The 17,500-nt window shown below is 36.7% G+C and overlaps 1 protein-coding gene and 1 pseudogene across 2 annotated transcripts in view; both read left to right on the forward strand.

The window, feature by feature from the left end:
• Positions 1–17,500, forward strand: part of LOC143031115 (BTB/POZ domain-containing protein 2-like) — a 47,431-nt gene that overhangs the window by 1,041 nt on the left and 28,890 nt on the right. For both annotated transcript variants that reach the window (XM_076194563.1, XM_076194564.1), the window contains 2 exons: positions 6,135–6,292; positions 6,406–6,639. In XM_076194563.1, the coding sequence (XP_076050678.1) occupies positions 6,155–6,292; positions 6,406–6,639 (372 nt within the window). In that variant the 5' untranslated portion in view covers positions 6,135–6,154. Of the gene's footprint in view, positions 1–6,134; positions 6,293–6,405; positions 6,640–17,500 lie in introns of those variants that run through there.
• LOC143031116 (uncharacterized) lies at positions 6,647–8,554 on the forward strand (annotated as a pseudogene).

The following is a 17,500-nucleotide window of genomic DNA, read 5'->3' on the forward strand; positions in this document are numbered from 1 at the left end:
TATGACATGTATGAAAACTAACTGGCAATAAATTAATAGAAAATTTGCTTGTGAAGCCTAAAATATGAACTTATAATGAATTAATGAAATATAAATAAACCTGTAACATTCCGTATTTGACTGAGTGATGATGTTTTAATTAAAATATGATAAGTTGTTTTAAGACGTCACCTAAAAGCGGTATATCAGAATGGGGACAAAACGTCCCGAATTTAGGATATTTGGGCCATGGATGTGTTGGCTATGGCCGCATCACAAGCTCTCAATTTTAAAATTGAAAAAGTAAATTTTTAGAAGTGCACACCCACGCGAATTAGCAATAAAATTAATTATTAATTTTGTAAATTAAAATATATCAATATACTATGTTATTCCGTTGGCAGAAATTAGTAACAAAGTTACTAAAACCGATTTACTAATGAACGAAGACGTGGTAGCTGAATGATACGCCATGTTTGTTTTGATAGGTGCCGAGGTCGAGGGAATTAAAGGATGACGAATTTGTCTATTCTAACCTAATCTAACTAACCCACGCAACCTAACCTATATGTAGTGAATCGGTACCTCAAATTCTTAAGATCATCCGGGTCGTTGTCACGGATGCCGACGGCCTGATTATTATTGTACCTCGGGCAGTTAACAGACAACGGCAGAACCCCGTGTTCTCTCATAAAGTCCAAGGAAGCCCTATTGTCTTTGTAACCGCTTTTTAACGTCACCCGGAGCTGGAGAACACCCGGTCCATAACGTGAAAGCCATCGTCTGAACCAAGGTCTAAATATACAGGTCAGACCGTTTACATTCTTCTGCGCAGCTTATGACGTCATTTGGCTGAGTCCATTTTCTCTTTGTGATACACTGAAGAAAACTGTGAAACGCCAAGGAAGACAGGAACTATAATATTTTATATATTATATATATATATTATATATCATATATATTATATATTCATATATATAGACAGGAACTATAATATTTTATATATATTTATATATATATTTTATATAATATTTGTCAGAATATAACTAATTGCGTGGAGCTGTGCGAGCGAAGGCGACGTCATTTTCGAACGACGGACCAGCTTCAACTGACAGCTATAGGACCCGCTAACCCCACTTTGAACAGCCAGGTGACGTTCACGGGCCCGCTGTGCCAACTCCCTCAAAATTCGGTCGGAAGTGGTTAGACCTTATATTCTTAGATCTTGGTCTGAACGACAAAGGACTGGATGACAACATGACCGTATCGTAGCGGCTTCGTTAGTAGATTTGCTTGTAGCAAGGATTTTTGTTATTTATTTTCGCCAAGAAAATCGCATACTACGTTCATGTATTATAATTTACAAACTTAATATTTAATTTTCTAATGCTACATCGCGTAGGTGTGCACAACTAAAATAATACCCAAAATATTAACGGTATCTTTATAATTTATGTTATTTCACATTCATAAAATATGTACCAGGTAGATTGGGCCTTTGCATAGCTGTGAAGTAGGCAGTCTATCACAATTAGTTCACTTCATATTTATAATTTGGGTTTATTTTCATAATGTCAGTACATATTCATCAATCAAAAATAATAGTAAAAGTATATAAACCATAATATACCTGATGACATGATAAATAGGTACACTGGGCTCCCCCTATGTACCAAGCTCGTTGGGCCATTGCCTAAGCTGACTACATGTTTATAAGTTGATATCTTAAATAAAGTCAATTCACATTTATCAGTCAGAAACAACAATAAAGAATATATAAGCCACAATATATCTTATAATAACAATGATTTACGTTGGGTCTCACCAAGGTACCACCTATGTATGTTGGGCCTTTACCCAGACCGTGCTATGCAGCAATGCATTGTCCAGACAGCCAGGATACCCCTGGTGAATATTGCATGGTAATGATAATTTTATTTGGCATTGAATCAATATACATGAAGTTTGAAATGACAATTACAAATGCCGAGGATAACACAAAAAAGCATGCAAGCTTGTTTTCATTGTGATGTCGGCTATATCGTAATGTTTAAGGTATGTAGCAGTCGTAGCCTTTATTTTATTTTTTATTTTTTATCATCTTCACATGAAGAATCGTCACCCCAGACTTAAACAGGGTGACAATTCTTCTTGTGGGCTATCCTAGGGTGACAATTCTTCATGTCGGCCATCCTGGGTTTACAATTCTTCGGTTGTTATAATAAGTTGATGACAATAAACATTTCCTTCATTCAATCTAACCTAACATGATCTTTATGCCACTGTTGATATTCGGCGTACTGGGATGACGATTCTTCATGTTTTTTTTAGAATAGTCCACAAGAATTTTCCCACCTTGGGAGTAAAGTTAGCCAAGCAGTGACAAGCATTGTATTTGTAGCATGCTTTGGCCCAGCAGAGATGATTTATTGCACAACATGTATTACACCCATGGCAGAATCAGTGTCAATACAAAACTGTTACTCATACTGTAAAACAAGTTTAACTTTGTTATTGCTACAATTTGAACTTGTTTACCAACACAGATTGTAACTCAGAGAAACTCCAGTGGATGGCTTCAGGTTCATTATAGATTTTTTTAGGTAACTTGATCAAGTAATACAAACTAGCTTTGGGGGTCTTCAAAATATATCGATTAAGCATAATTATACAGTAAAATCTGACAACCTGAAATGAAGAAAAAAATATGCACTCTTGATTAATCTGTAAAGGTGGCATCACTGGACCATGACGACAACTGATTGAGCAGTTGCCAGTTCGAGATTTTTTGCGGACAAATTGTAATGATTGCCCAAAAGAAGCACATTCAGCATTTTATTTTATAAAAAAAAAAAAAAAAAAAAAAAATCGACCATGGGCGCAATGTAGCAATAGAAAATTAATTAATAATTTTGTAAATTAAAATGTATCAACGTAATATGCAATTTTGTGGGTGGAAATGAAAATAGAAAATACTTTGCTACAAGCAAATATGCTAATGAACGAAGTCGGTAGCAAGTAGACGTCAGTTTCAAGATGGACATCACTCTGTGTACAGTTTGTGCTCCCACTTCAGGTGACGTTCTCAAGCGGTGCTACAAAGATAATAAGTCATCTTTACAATTTCTGCGAGAACACGGGGTTCTGCCATGCACGGTAAATTGCCCCAGGTGTAATAGACCGTGCTGGTTCCGTGAGGATCGGCATGCCTGGGTGTGCGCACCAACTTTATCGCACGAGCAAAGAAGAAGCAGAAAAAGCAATACACCTATACCGTCAGTGATTATAAAGGAACATATCTTGAAGGAAGTCGCATAGAACCGTGGCAATTAGTGTGCTTCAGTAATAAGTGGGCACTTAAAAATTTTAGTCACGAGGACGCAATCCGTGACCTTCAGTTCTCGACAACGACTGGCGGGGTGTGTGGAATGGTTGAACCACCATGAGCCAATTGGTGGCCCTGGGATTGTGGTAGAGATGGACGAGACTCTTATCTCTCGAAGGCACGCCAACGTTGTCAGGGTTCTCTCTGAGGTGGCATTGAAAGGGAGTCTAAAAAAGAGATTTCTTGTTCCACTGGTGGATCCTGAGGGAGAAAGGTGAGACAGAGAATCTCTCGTACCAATCATTCGCCGCTTCATCGGGAAAGGTTCTGTCATCGTGTCATCGATTGCTGGCCTGCATACCGCAATCTCGGCGACATCGGTTACACTCGCCTCGCTGTCAACCACTCTCAAAACTTCGTCGTGCCAGGGGACCGTGAAGTACACACTCAAAATATTGAGAGGCTTTGGCGCGACGTAAAAAAGTGGGCATTGAGGCCTGGTATACGGCCTCGGTACTTCTGACAGTACCTCGCCAGGTACATTTTCATGAAGGAATGTTATGGAGCGGAGATACATGCATTCCTTCAAGCTGCAAAAACTTTGTATACCCCGCAAGCTGAGAGAGTGATTGAAGAGCCCGCCAACGTCTCTCACGACGACGACAACAAGGACGAGCCGGATGACATTTAATATGCAGGTAATGATTTATTAAACACAGGTTAGGTTAGTTTAGTTTAGGTTATACGAATTTATCATCCTTTCATTTCTTCGACGTCAGTATCTAGCATAACAAACATGGCGTACCATTCATCCGACACGACTTCGTTACTTACGAATTCTGTTTTAGCACCTTTTTTGTTTGTTTTTCCGCTCACAAAATTGCATATTACGTTGATATAGTATTATTTACAAAATTAATAATTTTCTATTGCTATATTGCGCCCATGGTCGAAGCTAAAAATATACCCTAAAAAGTTATCAAAAGTAGATGGAAGGAAACAATATACTGAATCTAAAACAATTTGGTTTTAGACAAGGAAGATCATGTGCCACTCCTTCATTATAGGGTTCTTTTAATATCCATTTTTCTTCCATCTCAATTAGTATGAGGTCACTCTTCCCAATTGGTATCTTGTATTCCATTTTATTTACAATTTTAGGATCTGACGTAAATATTAAGTCTAGTCTCGATGGTTCTTCATTATTTCTATATCTGGTATCCTCTTTTACCTATTGAGTCATTGTGTATTTAATGGTCATGTCCAGTAGTATATTTCCCCACAGGTCCTCTCCACCTTTCACTCATCTCCTAACATTTTTTTAGAGTTAAAGTCACCCATAGTTACTAATGTTTTCTCCTTTCGGTATTTCATTTAATGCATGACTTGTGTCTTCCAATATCTTGAAATGGTCACTCTCTTTCCAAGAATATGTTCTTGGGGCCATATATATCACTACAAATGTTCTACTTTTCATGTCACTATTTTGAACTTTTATCATAATCAATTCCATGTTATTATCTCCTAATATCTTTGTTACCTTATTTTGATTTCTAGAGGTCTTATTTTTTTTATGTAGAGTATAGTCCCATTGTATGCACTTCCTCTATTTCTTTTTCCATCCCTTGCCCCTCCTCTTGTATCTCTCAGAATTTATTTTATTTCTTTCTCTTTTTCTCTTAAGTATCCATCTACATTGTGTTTTTCTTTAATACCGTATACTACTATACACTTTGTTTTTATCAACTGTGTCCCTGACCCAATTTTCTTTCTCTTTAATTACTTCAATTACTGTTTCCTCTGCATTTTCTTACACTTGTAGTTGTACAATTTCTTTACTTAATTTTCCTGGTCCATTTTCCATTTATTTTTGATATCTTGAAGATTTGTCTTATATGGTTTCTTCAATTTTCTTGATCACAGCTTGTATTTGTTCTTTAACTTCTTTTTTCAAAGCCTCATTTATGTTAGTATCTTCATTTTTCATTCACTCATTTTTGACTGTTTATTTCCTTTTGTTAGATCATTAAGCTCCCTGTTTCAGTATTTTGTCATGTCAACTCATTCACTTCTCTATACACTGCCCTGTATTCTGTTTTAAGATCTATAATTTCATTTATTAGTTCTGTAATCTCTTGATTTCTTAGAATATTTTTATACCTTGTTTCCCTTTCCAAATCTATACCTTTACCTAGTATTCTACCTTCTCTTATAAACCCTGAAAATCCTATGATATCTTCGTACCTTTGATTCCAGATGGCAGCTCTTTTTTGGAATGACCCCTAATGGTGATTCAGCCCTGCTCACATCTAGTCTTCTTTCCGTTGGCTCACCATCTTCCATTTTAAATTGTTACCACTAAGTGTAAATAAATAATTTTGGTCACATGATAAGCTAAGTTCCCTAGTCTCAATACAGTACAAACTAGGTGTTTCCTCGAACTTAGCGGAAAGGCTCTGTACACTGGAATTTGTTCTATACATCTGATCCAGACTGGTTCATCTCTGTAAGTGTGCATGTATAGCATTCTTATACTTGTTAAACTTCTTTGTAGCATTCTCAGCTTTTCCAATAATTATTTTTCCTTTAAGAGGATGAGGGTAAACTAGGTTTCCATAATCTTCCATTTATTTCAACATTTCGTCTTTAATAAGACATCATCAGGCCTTAATCATTGAGGACAATGGATAGGTATACACTATAAGAAAAGAATGGAAATGAGACAATAAATGAGAAATTTCTCATTTGTTGTTGATGATAGGGAGGGAGACTGACACTGACCAACCGTGCACCTTTGTTGATCCACAACTAAGCCAGTTAACATTTCCAGGCAGCAACTGAAGAGTTAACATGGCTGAAAAAGGAACCTTGGATGGCCAGGCATGGCAGATGGTCTTGAAGAACAACATGGAATGCTTGGAGTACTTGTACACCTCGGGCGAGTACAGCGACTTGGACATCGTCTTTAAAGGCGGGGTTTGCATCAAGGTGAGGGTGGAAATTTGCCTTGAATATCTTGCTCTTCTTGAGCAAGGTAGGTGGTGCTTTCACATGCATTGCCCCCCGAGGAAGGCCCTGGAAGTAATCCACGATTCCCTCAGACCCACAGGCTGATCCTGTCCATGAAGTCCCCCGTGTTCGGCGCCATGCTGATGGGACCCATGGCTACTGGTAAGCGGCTCGACCTTCCAAAGGATCCCCTTGAGGGCTTCCGGAAGCTTCTGGATCACGTGTACCGGGACCAGATGGACCTGGAGTCTGTTGAAGAGGCTCTCGAGGTGTACACCCTGGCCCACAAGTACATGATGGAGCCTGCAAGGAAAATTTGTCTGCAGGTATGGGTGATCTGTTTGCCTTAGTTTTCCTGTCTCATCTTCCTCGAATTATCTGAGTGATCTCTCTACAGTAAGTTTCATTTTGTTGAATTACTGCATTCATCTGTGTATGTGAAAGAATGCTGCTGATGTGCGGAACATGGCTGGAGCCCCAGAGGGGTTATGGAGGGGATTAACCCCCCCCCAAAAAAAAAAAAAAAAAAATCGGTATCCCCCTTCCTAATACTCTCAAGCTCGTATATTTGTATTTTTGTCTTCTTCGTATACATTGATTATCAGAATAAAACTGCAAGTTGGTTTGCAGTTTGGTGCAAACTAGTTGGTTTTGAGAATATTCTTTGCTGCAAACTTGTGTCCTTAATTTATTATCTTGTCACTTGGTGCAACCTACAAGTGCTTGTACTGCATGACCTGTACATGATGTCCAATGCACTGTTGGTCCTGATTGATTACCAGGTGCCGCTTTGGTATGCGATCTGAGCATCATAAAACTACTTTGGTATGCGATCTGACTGCTTAACGTGATCTCGCTTAATCTTAATCTATTTGGGACCTTAATCTAAGCCAGTCTGAAAATCCAGATCTTAATCTATTTTGATCTCCATTTAAACCATTTAAAGCTTTCCTAATTAGACTCGAAATTCATATATAAGCATTTAAAGCTTTCCTAATTAGACTCGAAATTCGTATATAAGCAAGAGATATTCTCATGGAATTTAGTTCCTTTCCAATATAGTTCTGAGAAGCGGAACCCATCAAGATGTTAGCTACGGAATTTTATCAAGAAATTGCTGATGAAATTAAAGCAGTTGCTTTTTTGAGAAGACATGGTCTACTAGCTGAAGAAGAAAATGTCGCTCCTTGTCATCGCTGTGGTGGAGAAATGAAGGATGTCCAAAGAAGAAATAGAAAAGGTGAATTCACACCAGCTCTCCGTTGCAAGAATGCAAGATGCCAAACTTATCGCTCTATTCGCTGTGGAAATTTTTTTTTCCATTTCACTGATTTAAATGATAAAGTAAATTGCAAACTAACGCTCTGTCAGATTTTAGAGTTGATATTTTATTTCATTCAGGATTTACCATATGATAGTGTCCACACACTGACTGGTCGAGGAACTGAAGCTATCTGTGATTGGTTCAATTTATGTCGTGAAATATGCTCACAAATAATTCCCGTAACAAATCGCGGAAAACTGGTTGGCACTGCAGAAGAGCCAGTTCAAATAGATGAAGCAAGATTTGCTGGACGTCTGAAATATAACAGAGGACGAATGCTGCAGGGAGATCATGCACCAGATTCAATTGACAGTGAAGCCGATGTGGAAAACAACCGAAACCATGGAAGACGCATTGACGGGCCATGGGTATTTGGATTGAAGAAAGGGGATGACTGCAGATATTTTTATGTACAGAAAAGAGATAAAGATACGCTTATACCCATAATTCTGAGAGAAGTAGAAGAAAATTCAGTCGTTCATTCGGATGAATGGCCTTCATACTCAAACTTAATTAACTTTAATTACAATTACCAGACAGTTAATCACCAAGTAAATTATGTAGACCCAGCTACTGGAGCCCATACTCAGGCAATTGAAAGGTCATGGTTAGATTCCAAAAATCGAATACTAAAAAAATTGAGAGGCGTACCTGCAAATACCTTTCAATCTCATCTTGATTATTTCTGTTGGTGAAAAATGAGGAAATCGTCTAATGATCTATTTCTTGCTTTTTTATCAGATATTGTATCAATTAACCAATAAATAAATCAATTCCTTATTACTAATATTTTTTTCTTCAAATATGCCATATTTTATTTATTTAATTTAATTTGCAAATCATATTTTATATATGTTAAATATGCAAATTATAACAAAGTAAAATCTAAACTCACTGGGCTAACACAACCGCTCAGATCACATACCAAAGTAAAATCTAAACTCACTGAGATCACACAACCGCTCAGATCGCATACACTAGTAACTAACAATAAAATAAACATGATAACAAGAAAAAGATTTGTAAAATGTTACACTTGGACAGTTAGTAAATAAATGGAGGACAGGATAAAAGCAGAAGGAATGTGGATTTGGAGAAGGATGCTGAAAATTTCATGGACAGAATTTAAAACAAAGGTAGAAATACTGCAGCAAATAGGAACACAGAGGGGAATAATTACAACTATCAGGAATAGACAGTTACACTTTGTAGGACACGTCATGAGAAAACAGTTAGAACATACGTGCCTAATGGGAAAAATAGAAGGCAAGAGGAAGACCACGAAGAAAATATGTAGACGGGTTAAGGACATCTGTAGGAGAAGAAATAACAAATGCCATCTTGTTAAGAAGAGCCATGTGCAGACAGGAATGGAGCTCCATGGTGGCCAACATCCAAATTGATACGGCACACCAGTAAAAAAGTATATATAATATGGAGATGGTTAAAGAAAATGGAGAAAAGAGAGGGATAAGCCAGCTGTTATTTGCTGACGACACTGTGCTTGTAGCAGGATCAGAGGAGGGTTTGAGGAAGTTAGTGACAGAGTTTGAGAAGGTGTGTGAAAGAAGTTGAAGATAAATGTGGGTAAAAGTAAGGTGATGAAATGTACAAAGGGAGAAAGTGGCAGCAAATGGAAAGTGAGTATTAAGTGAGAGAGACTGGAGGAAGTGGATAGTTTTAGATACTTGGGTGTGAATATGGGAGGTAGAATGTAGATTGAGAGAAGTGAGTAAATGCCTTGGTGGATTAAGATGTGTAATGAGAAATAGACATTTGGGAATGGATGCTAAAAGGAGATTGTATGAAGGAGTGATTGTGCCGACAGCATTGTACAAGGCATAAACATGGAGCATAAGAGAGGAAGAGAGAAGGAGTTTGAATGTGTTTGAGATGAAATGCCTGAGAAGTATGATAGGGGTTACAAGGCTAGATAGAGAGAAATGAGGGGTGAGGAGGAGAACGGGTGGAAAGGGAGTTGGGAGATAGGGTTGATGAAAGAGTATTGGGATGGTTTGGACACATTGAAAGAATGAGTGAAGAAAGATTAGTAAAAGAGGTGTGGAAGGAGTGATCATGAGGGGGCGTCCTAGGATGAGATGGATGGATAGGGTAAAAGGGGCATTGGGAAAAAGAGGAAGGACAGGAGAGGACAGAAGATCGGGGTGAATGGAGAATGGTTGTGTATGGATGATGCTGTGATGCATGAAGCATAGTGGGTGGGGGATGGGGGGTGAGGGATTATGTATGAGAAATAAATTGACGCAGCCCAAAGGGATTTCTCCCCATCTTCTCATTTTCTGCATGAGGGGACGGAGAGGGGGAGTTGCCGAATTAATGAAGCAGCCTTGCTGTGGATGTGCTGTGTCTTGTGTGTGTGTATATATATATATATGTGTGTGTGTGTATATATATATATATATGTGTGTGTGTGTGTGTATACATATATATATATATATATATGTGTGTGTGTATATATATGCATTTACCTAGTTGTATTTTGCGGGAAGGGGAGCTATGCTCGTGTTGTCCTGCCATTGTATCTCTGTGTCTAGTTTGCTTTTAAACTCGTGAATGGTTTTTGCGCATGCTATTTCATTATCCAGTTTGTTCCAAGTGTCCAAAACTCTATGTGGAAAACTGTTTTTCTTCAGTTCTCTTCTATAGCTATGTTTTCTTAATTTCTTTCCATGTCCTCTTGTGTTTCTCTTGTCCCAGTCTAGTAATTCTTCTCTATCAAGTATCTCTGTGCCTTTCATGATTCTGTAGATGGTCAGTAGGTCTCCCCTCTCTCTTCTTTGCTCCAGTGTCGGTAGCTCCAGTTTAGCCAATCTCTCCTTGTATGATAAGTTTGCAAGTGCAGGTGCCATTTTTGTAGCTGCTCTTTGGATTCTTTCTATTTTTATGTTCTTTTTTGTACTGGGGAACCTCAATGTCGCATAGTCTAGTCTAGGCCTTATCAATGTAACCAAAATTTTTTTTATCACGTCTTTGTCCAAGTAAGCAAATGCCACTTTTATTGATCTTAGCAAGTTGTAAGTCTCCCTGACAATTTTGTTAATCTGTATATCATAGGACAAGTCGTTTGTGATAATTACTCCCAAGTCTTTTTGGGATCCTACTTTCTTTATTCCTTGGTTCCAATTGTATATTTTCTTGATATTCTGTTTTTGCTTTTTCCAAACTCCATTGTGCTACACTTCTTAGTATTAAAATCCACTTCCCATTTCTGACTCCAGTTCCATACGCTGTTCAGATCTTGCAGTGCTTCACAGTCCTTATCAGTTTCTACTTTCCTTAACAGTTTGGCGTCATCAGCAAAGAAGCTCATGTAACAGTTAATGCCCTCGTCCATATCATTCATATAGATAGCAAACATTATTGGAGCCAGTACAGATCCTTGCGGTACTCCACTGATCACCTCCTTCCAATCTGAATATTTTTCTCTGAGCACTACTCTCATCTTTCTACCAGTCAGGAAGTCCTCCATCCATTTTAGTAGGTTCCCTTGTATTCCTCCTATGTGTTCCAGTTTTTTTTAGTAATTTTCTGTGTGGTACTTTGTCAAATGCTTTTTTGCAAGTCTAAGAATGCACAATCAGCCCATCCGTTTCTTTCTTGCACTATGTCTATTAGTCTTGAGTAGAAGCATATTAAGTTTGTGGTGCATGATCTACCTTGTCTGAACCCGAATTGTCTTGGGTTTAATATGTTGTTATCTTCCAGATGATTTACCCATCTATTCTTGATGATTTTCTCACAGATTTTGGCTATAGTGCTTGTTAGTGATACTGGCCTATAGTTGGTGGGTTCTTGTTTCCTCCTTTATATATTGGTACAATGTTAGCATTCTTCCAGTCATTAGGTATCTTTCCTTCCTTGAGTGAGCTATTTATTATGATGTGTATTTTGTCCGTTACCTCTTCTTTGCATTCTTTTAGAATCCAATTTGCAATTCCATCCGGGCCATATGATTTTCTGACGTCCAGTTTTGATAGTTGTTCTGATATTTCTTTTTGTGATGTTGTAAATGCACTCGTGTGGGGAGAATGTTTGTTATTATCTACGTCCCAATTTTGTATTTTCTCTCTGGTGAAGACAGATTTAAAGTGGTTGTTCATGTATATATATGTGTGTATATGTGTGTGTATGTGTATATATATATGTACGGTATGTATATATGTCTGTGTGTATATACAGGTGTATATATATATGTGTGTGTGTGTGTGTATTTACCTAGTTGTATTTACCTAGTTGTATTTTATGGGAAGGGGAGCTATGCTCGTGGGGTCCCGTCTTCATATCTCATTTTATCTAAACTATTTTTAAATTCATGTATTGTTTTTGCACACACCACTTTCTCATCTAACTTGTTCCAACTGTTTATTACTCTGTGAGGAAAGCTGTTCTTTTTCAAGTCTCTTCTATAGCTGTCTTTTTTTATTTTCTTTCCGTGTCCTCTTGTATTTCTGTTATCCCATTTGATCAGATTCTCTCTATCAGTAATTTCTATGCCTTTCATGATTCTGTAAATAGCTATCAAATCTCCTCTCTCTTCTTTGCTCTAGTGTCTGTAGTTCAAGTTTTTCTAGTCTCTCTTCATATGATAGTTTTGAGAGTGTTGGTGCCAGTTTTGTAATTGCTCTTTGTATTCTTTCAAGTTTTTTTATACATTTTTTTGTACTTGGTGACCATATCGTTGCTGCATATTCCAATCTTGGTCTTATCAGGGTGATTAGGATTTTCTTCACCATTTCTTCATCCAGGTATGTAAATGCAACTTTGATTGTTCTTATTAAATTATAAGTTTCTCCAAAAATCTTATTTATATGTTTCTCAGGTGACATATTATTCATAACAATGACTCCCAGGTCCTTCTCATTCTCTACTTTTTTTATTCCTTCTTCTCCCAATTTATATGCTGCTGTTATTCTGTTTTTGCTTTTTCCAAATTCCATTATACTACACTTTTTTGTATTGAACTCCATCTCCCACTTCCTACTCCTGTACTATATTTAGATCTCTCTGTAGTGATTCACAATCTTCTTCAGTTTCCACTCTTTTCAGTAGTTTTGCATCATCTGCAAAGAAGCTCATATAGCTTTCTATTCCTTCATCCATATCATTAATATATATAGCAAACATTATTGGGGCCAGAACTGTTCCCTGCGGAACACCGCTTATTACTTCATCCCATTTTGAGTGCTGGTTTCTTATCACTACTCTCATTTTTCTTTCTTGCAAAAAGTCTTCCATCCAATTTAGTAGTTTTTCCTGTATTCCTCCTTGAGTTTCTAATTTCTTAAGCAACTTCTTATGTGGTACTTTGTCAAAAGCTTTCTTTAGGTCTAGAAATGCACAGTCCGCCCATCCATCTCTTTCTTGTATTATATCTATTAGCCTTGAATAGAAACATATTAAATTGGTGACGCATGATCGTCCTTGTCTGAATCCAAATTGCCTTGGATTTAACACTTTGTTTTTTTCTAAATATTTTACCCATCTACTTTTGATAATTCTTTCACAAATTTTTGCTATTGTACTTGTTAGAGAGACTGGTCTATAGTTTGTAGGTTCTTCTTTATTTCCTCCTTTATATATAGGTACTATATTTGCTTTTTTCCAATCTTCTGGAACTTTTCCTTCTTTCAAGGAACTGTTTAGTATGCTATGTATTTTGTCTGCCAGTTCATTCCTGCATTCTTTCAGAATCCAGTTTGCTATATCATCTGGTCCATGCGATTTTCTGACATCAAGATTACTCAAGTGTGTCAATATTTCATTCTTTGTTACTTCTATTTCTTCCATAGGGGGGACTTTCTCTTTCCATTCAATCTTTTCAGGTTGTATGTTCTCCCTTGTAAACACTGATTTAAAATGTTTGTTCATAATTTCCGCCATTTCCATTTCCTCAGTGTATTCAACTCCCTCTTGTCTTAATTTCTCCAAGTCCTGTTTGTTTTTCAGTTTATTGTTTACAAATCTGTAGAATAGTTTTGGTTGATCTTTACACTTTTCTATGACATCTTTTTCATATTTTCTCTTTTCCTCTCTGCACGTTTGTACATATTCATTTCTATAACCGGTATATATTTTCCATTTTTCAGGTCTTCTGTCTTTTTTCCATCTGGTCCAGGCTTTGTCTCTTTTGTCTTTTAACTCCCTACAACTTTTGTTGTACCAGCATTTTACATATTCTTTTTCTTGTTTTTGTCTTGGGACATACTTTTCCACTCCTTTTTTGTAAATTTTTGTCAAAATATTCCATTTCTCTTCCACTGTTGTTTCTTCTTTGTATATTTCTTCCCAGTTTTCTTGTTGAAAGAATTCTCTTATTTTATAAAAGTTTGTTTTTTCATACATCATTCTTCCTTTTCTATATTGCTCATTTCTTTTCATATATTTTTCTTCATTAAGTTCCAGTTCAATCAATATGTGGTCACTTTTACTTATTGGTGTTTTATATTCAATCTTGTCCACTATTCTAGGTTCAGATGTAATTATTAAGTCTAGTGTCGATGGTTCTTCTTCATTTCTATACCTGGTGTTCTCCTGTATCCATTGTGTCATTGTATGGTCAGTAATCATCTCAAGTAGAGTGTTTCCCCATGAGCCGTCTCCACCCTTTACTGTCATTTCTTCCCAGCAGATTTCTTTGCAATTAAAGTCGCCCATTATAACTATTCTTCCTCCATCTTCCATTATTTTATTTAATGTTATCTTTGTGTCCTCTAACATACTTTTATGTTCACTCTCCTCCCATGAGGCTGTTTTCGGAGGCATATAATTTATCACAAATTTTCTGCTCTTCTTATCTCTGTCTTCCACTTCTATCATAATCATCTCTACTGTATTCTTTCCATATATGACACCCTTCACGTTTATATCCTTCTTAGTCAGGAACATAACTCCACCCCCTTGCTTTTTCTCTCTGTTTTTAATCCAATAATTATATGCATCATGTCCTACACTGTTGGGTGGTAGTGGGCCTTTTAATTTTGTTTCTACAATTCCCATTATGTCCGGTTCTTTTTCTTTCAAATAATCATTCAGCTCATTCAATCCTGTTATTAATCCATCTATATTTGTGTAAGACACTCTTAGTTTTCTGTCACTTCCATTGTGTTCTCTGTTTCCCTTTTGTTTTTCTCTTGTATGTCGAACTGCCTTAGTTTCATATTCACTACTCTCCAATAGAATCTCTCTTTCTCTGACTCCGTTCTGTTCTCGTTTTTTGTCTTAGCTTCAAGTCTTTTCTGCTTTTCTTCCTCTCTTTCCTCTTTATTCATTTCCCTTTTTATCCATACCTTTTTATATTGTTCACTTGTTGCTAGTTTCCCTGTTTTGGATAAGATATTCTCTGCCGTCGTTTGTGACCTGAATTAAATCTTAAGGGAACCCCGGCCACGAAAACTCGAAATTTTTTGGAAAATGAACGAATTTTAGGTAAACATTTCAAAAGGTTCTCCATGATGGTGGTAACACTCAAACTAAATATTAGAGCTTAGTTCCGTTTCTTTTCTTATATATAAAATAAAATAGATGAATTTTTGGCGACCTCTGGTAACCTCTGGCAACCCATTGCATAAAAAACATTTGAAATAAGTCAAAATTTCGATAGTCAGTTGTTGTTTTTTTACTGCAATTAATATCTATGGAGATATCTGGCAGCTTGATATGGAGGTATCTGGCAATTTGACTAAACCCAGAGAACGATGCTAAAAGGAGAGACTTTAGTAGCTGTGGAAGAGTGAGAGCAGGAGGATATCATTTTCTCATACTATTCATGCACGCGATCTTATATATATTTTTTTAATATTCCGACAGATAAGCATCTCAAAAGATTTTCTATAATTATGGTAACACTTCGACCAAAAATTACATCTCATTTCCGTTTTTGTTCGTATATATAAAATAAAATAGATAAATTATTGGCGACATCTGGCAAGTATCTCTTGCATGTCAAATAAATCTTTCATTTATTCTACCAATAACCAATAACCAATATTCATTATTCTACCAGCAATAACTGTGGGAGGGGTGAAGAGAAATAGTAACTTTAATTTGGTAATAGAATGTAATAAAGGAAAATATAATTTAATGTCCGTGCATCCCTTTAACTATCCGTGCGGCATTTAAATGGCGCTACTGAAAAGTTTGTTTTCTTTCCATTCATCAAGCTACAACTCGCCCATTTATGTACCAATTTTCAATTTTTTTTTTCATTTAATAGAGAATTGTAAGACGTAAATATCTATGAGTCAAAATAAAGCAAATTCTTTAGCAGTATTTTTCTGGCTATTATTTTTCCTCAGAAATTTAATCTTTTTAACAATATGTACACAGAAATAAAAAAAAATCATTGCTATTCTCATGAGGTAAAAAAAAAAATAGACTCACCAAAATGTTCAGATAGGGCCACTCTTCAAATGGACCTTAAGTAAAAAATATTTGGTAGGACCTTTTCCACGGTATGAGTTTTTGAAATTACTGAATATTTTGCCTATTAACTCTTAGATAATGTGGTATTTTTAAGTGAAAGGAAGTGATACTACATGTATTAATAGGTAATCAGAAAAGGAAATGATTTATAAATTTTGTTTGTCTGAATAACTAATTCGGTCGTACCGCACAAGAGTATGGGTGTCCGGGGTCCCCTTAATTGGTCTGGTCTTATCTTTACTATACTTTCCGAGCCTGAATTTTTCCTCAATTTCCTTCATAATGTCTGGTTCATCTTCCTGAACTAATTTTAGTAAACTGCTTACTTTTTCATTTTCCTCATTGGTTCTTGAGGTTCTATCTGGGTTATGTTTCTCTTCCATTCCTAATATAATTATACATTTCTTTTTGTCAGCTAAGTCTCATCACTTTAATAACTGAGTCTTCAGTTTGTTCTCTCATTTGCTGTTTAATTATATCAGTAAATGCAACTTTACTGTTTTCTTTTATCGACTTCCATCCCTCTCTGTTTTCTTTACTATTCCTCTTCAATTCCTCATTCTCCACCTTTACTTCTTTTAACTGTCTTTTCAGGTTTTCTATTTCATCAGTTTTTGTTCGCCTTCTCTAGTTCTTCCAATTTTTCAACTCTTTGTAGAATGTTAACATGACCGAACCTACGCTCCAAGTCCTCGATCATCTTATCGACCTTCTCTTCTAGTCTTGTCAGTCGGGGGGGGTTTGTGTCCCCCCACCCTCTTTAAATCCCTGGAAAATATTCTCATCACTTTCTACTGTATTGCTCTTATCTATACTTCTAATCTTTACATTTTTATTAGACATTTCATCGTCGCTCAGCTGATCGATGGGTCGTTTGTTTACCTTTCGCCTGTCTGCCTGGGCCAAGTCTACTCCTCCTTCATTTCCTTCCATTTCCCCAGCACTCCCTCCCCTTCTCCTCTTTCCCTACTTTCCCACTACCCCATGAGCAATTTTCCCCCCACCCTGCAAATACAATAGGCACTTCTCTTAGCTTTGGGATCCACGAAACTTCAATTTTCTTCAGAACGTCTTCTATGCCATCCGTTCGTTGAAGTGTGTGTGTGTGTGTGTGTGTGTGTGTGTGTGTGTGTGTGTGCGTGTATATATATATATATATATATATTGCAGTATTTCTCAAGTGACACGTGAATATAATTTGCTGAAAAAACACTGGTAAATAAGGAACGTAGTCCAAACATTTTCGTCTATTTAAGACGTCATCAAGGGAATACAGTAAGGGAGATACAGAGAAAGTGTATATACTACAGAAGTAAAAATATTGTAAGGAACATGAAAAGATGAATTACATAAGCCTGAGAAAATTACCCACAGTCCTCAGGTCACAGATGGACCAAATGTCCGGGTAAGGTAACATTCAA

The sequence above is a fragment of the Oratosquilla oratoria genome, chromosome 12 (assembly GCF_046742065.1).
Source record: "Oratosquilla oratoria isolate Oo_2021 chromosome 12, ASM4674206v1, whole genome shotgun sequence".
Taxonomy (NCBI): Eukaryota; Metazoa; Arthropoda; class Malacostraca; order Stomatopoda; family Squillidae; genus Oratosquilla; species Oratosquilla oratoria.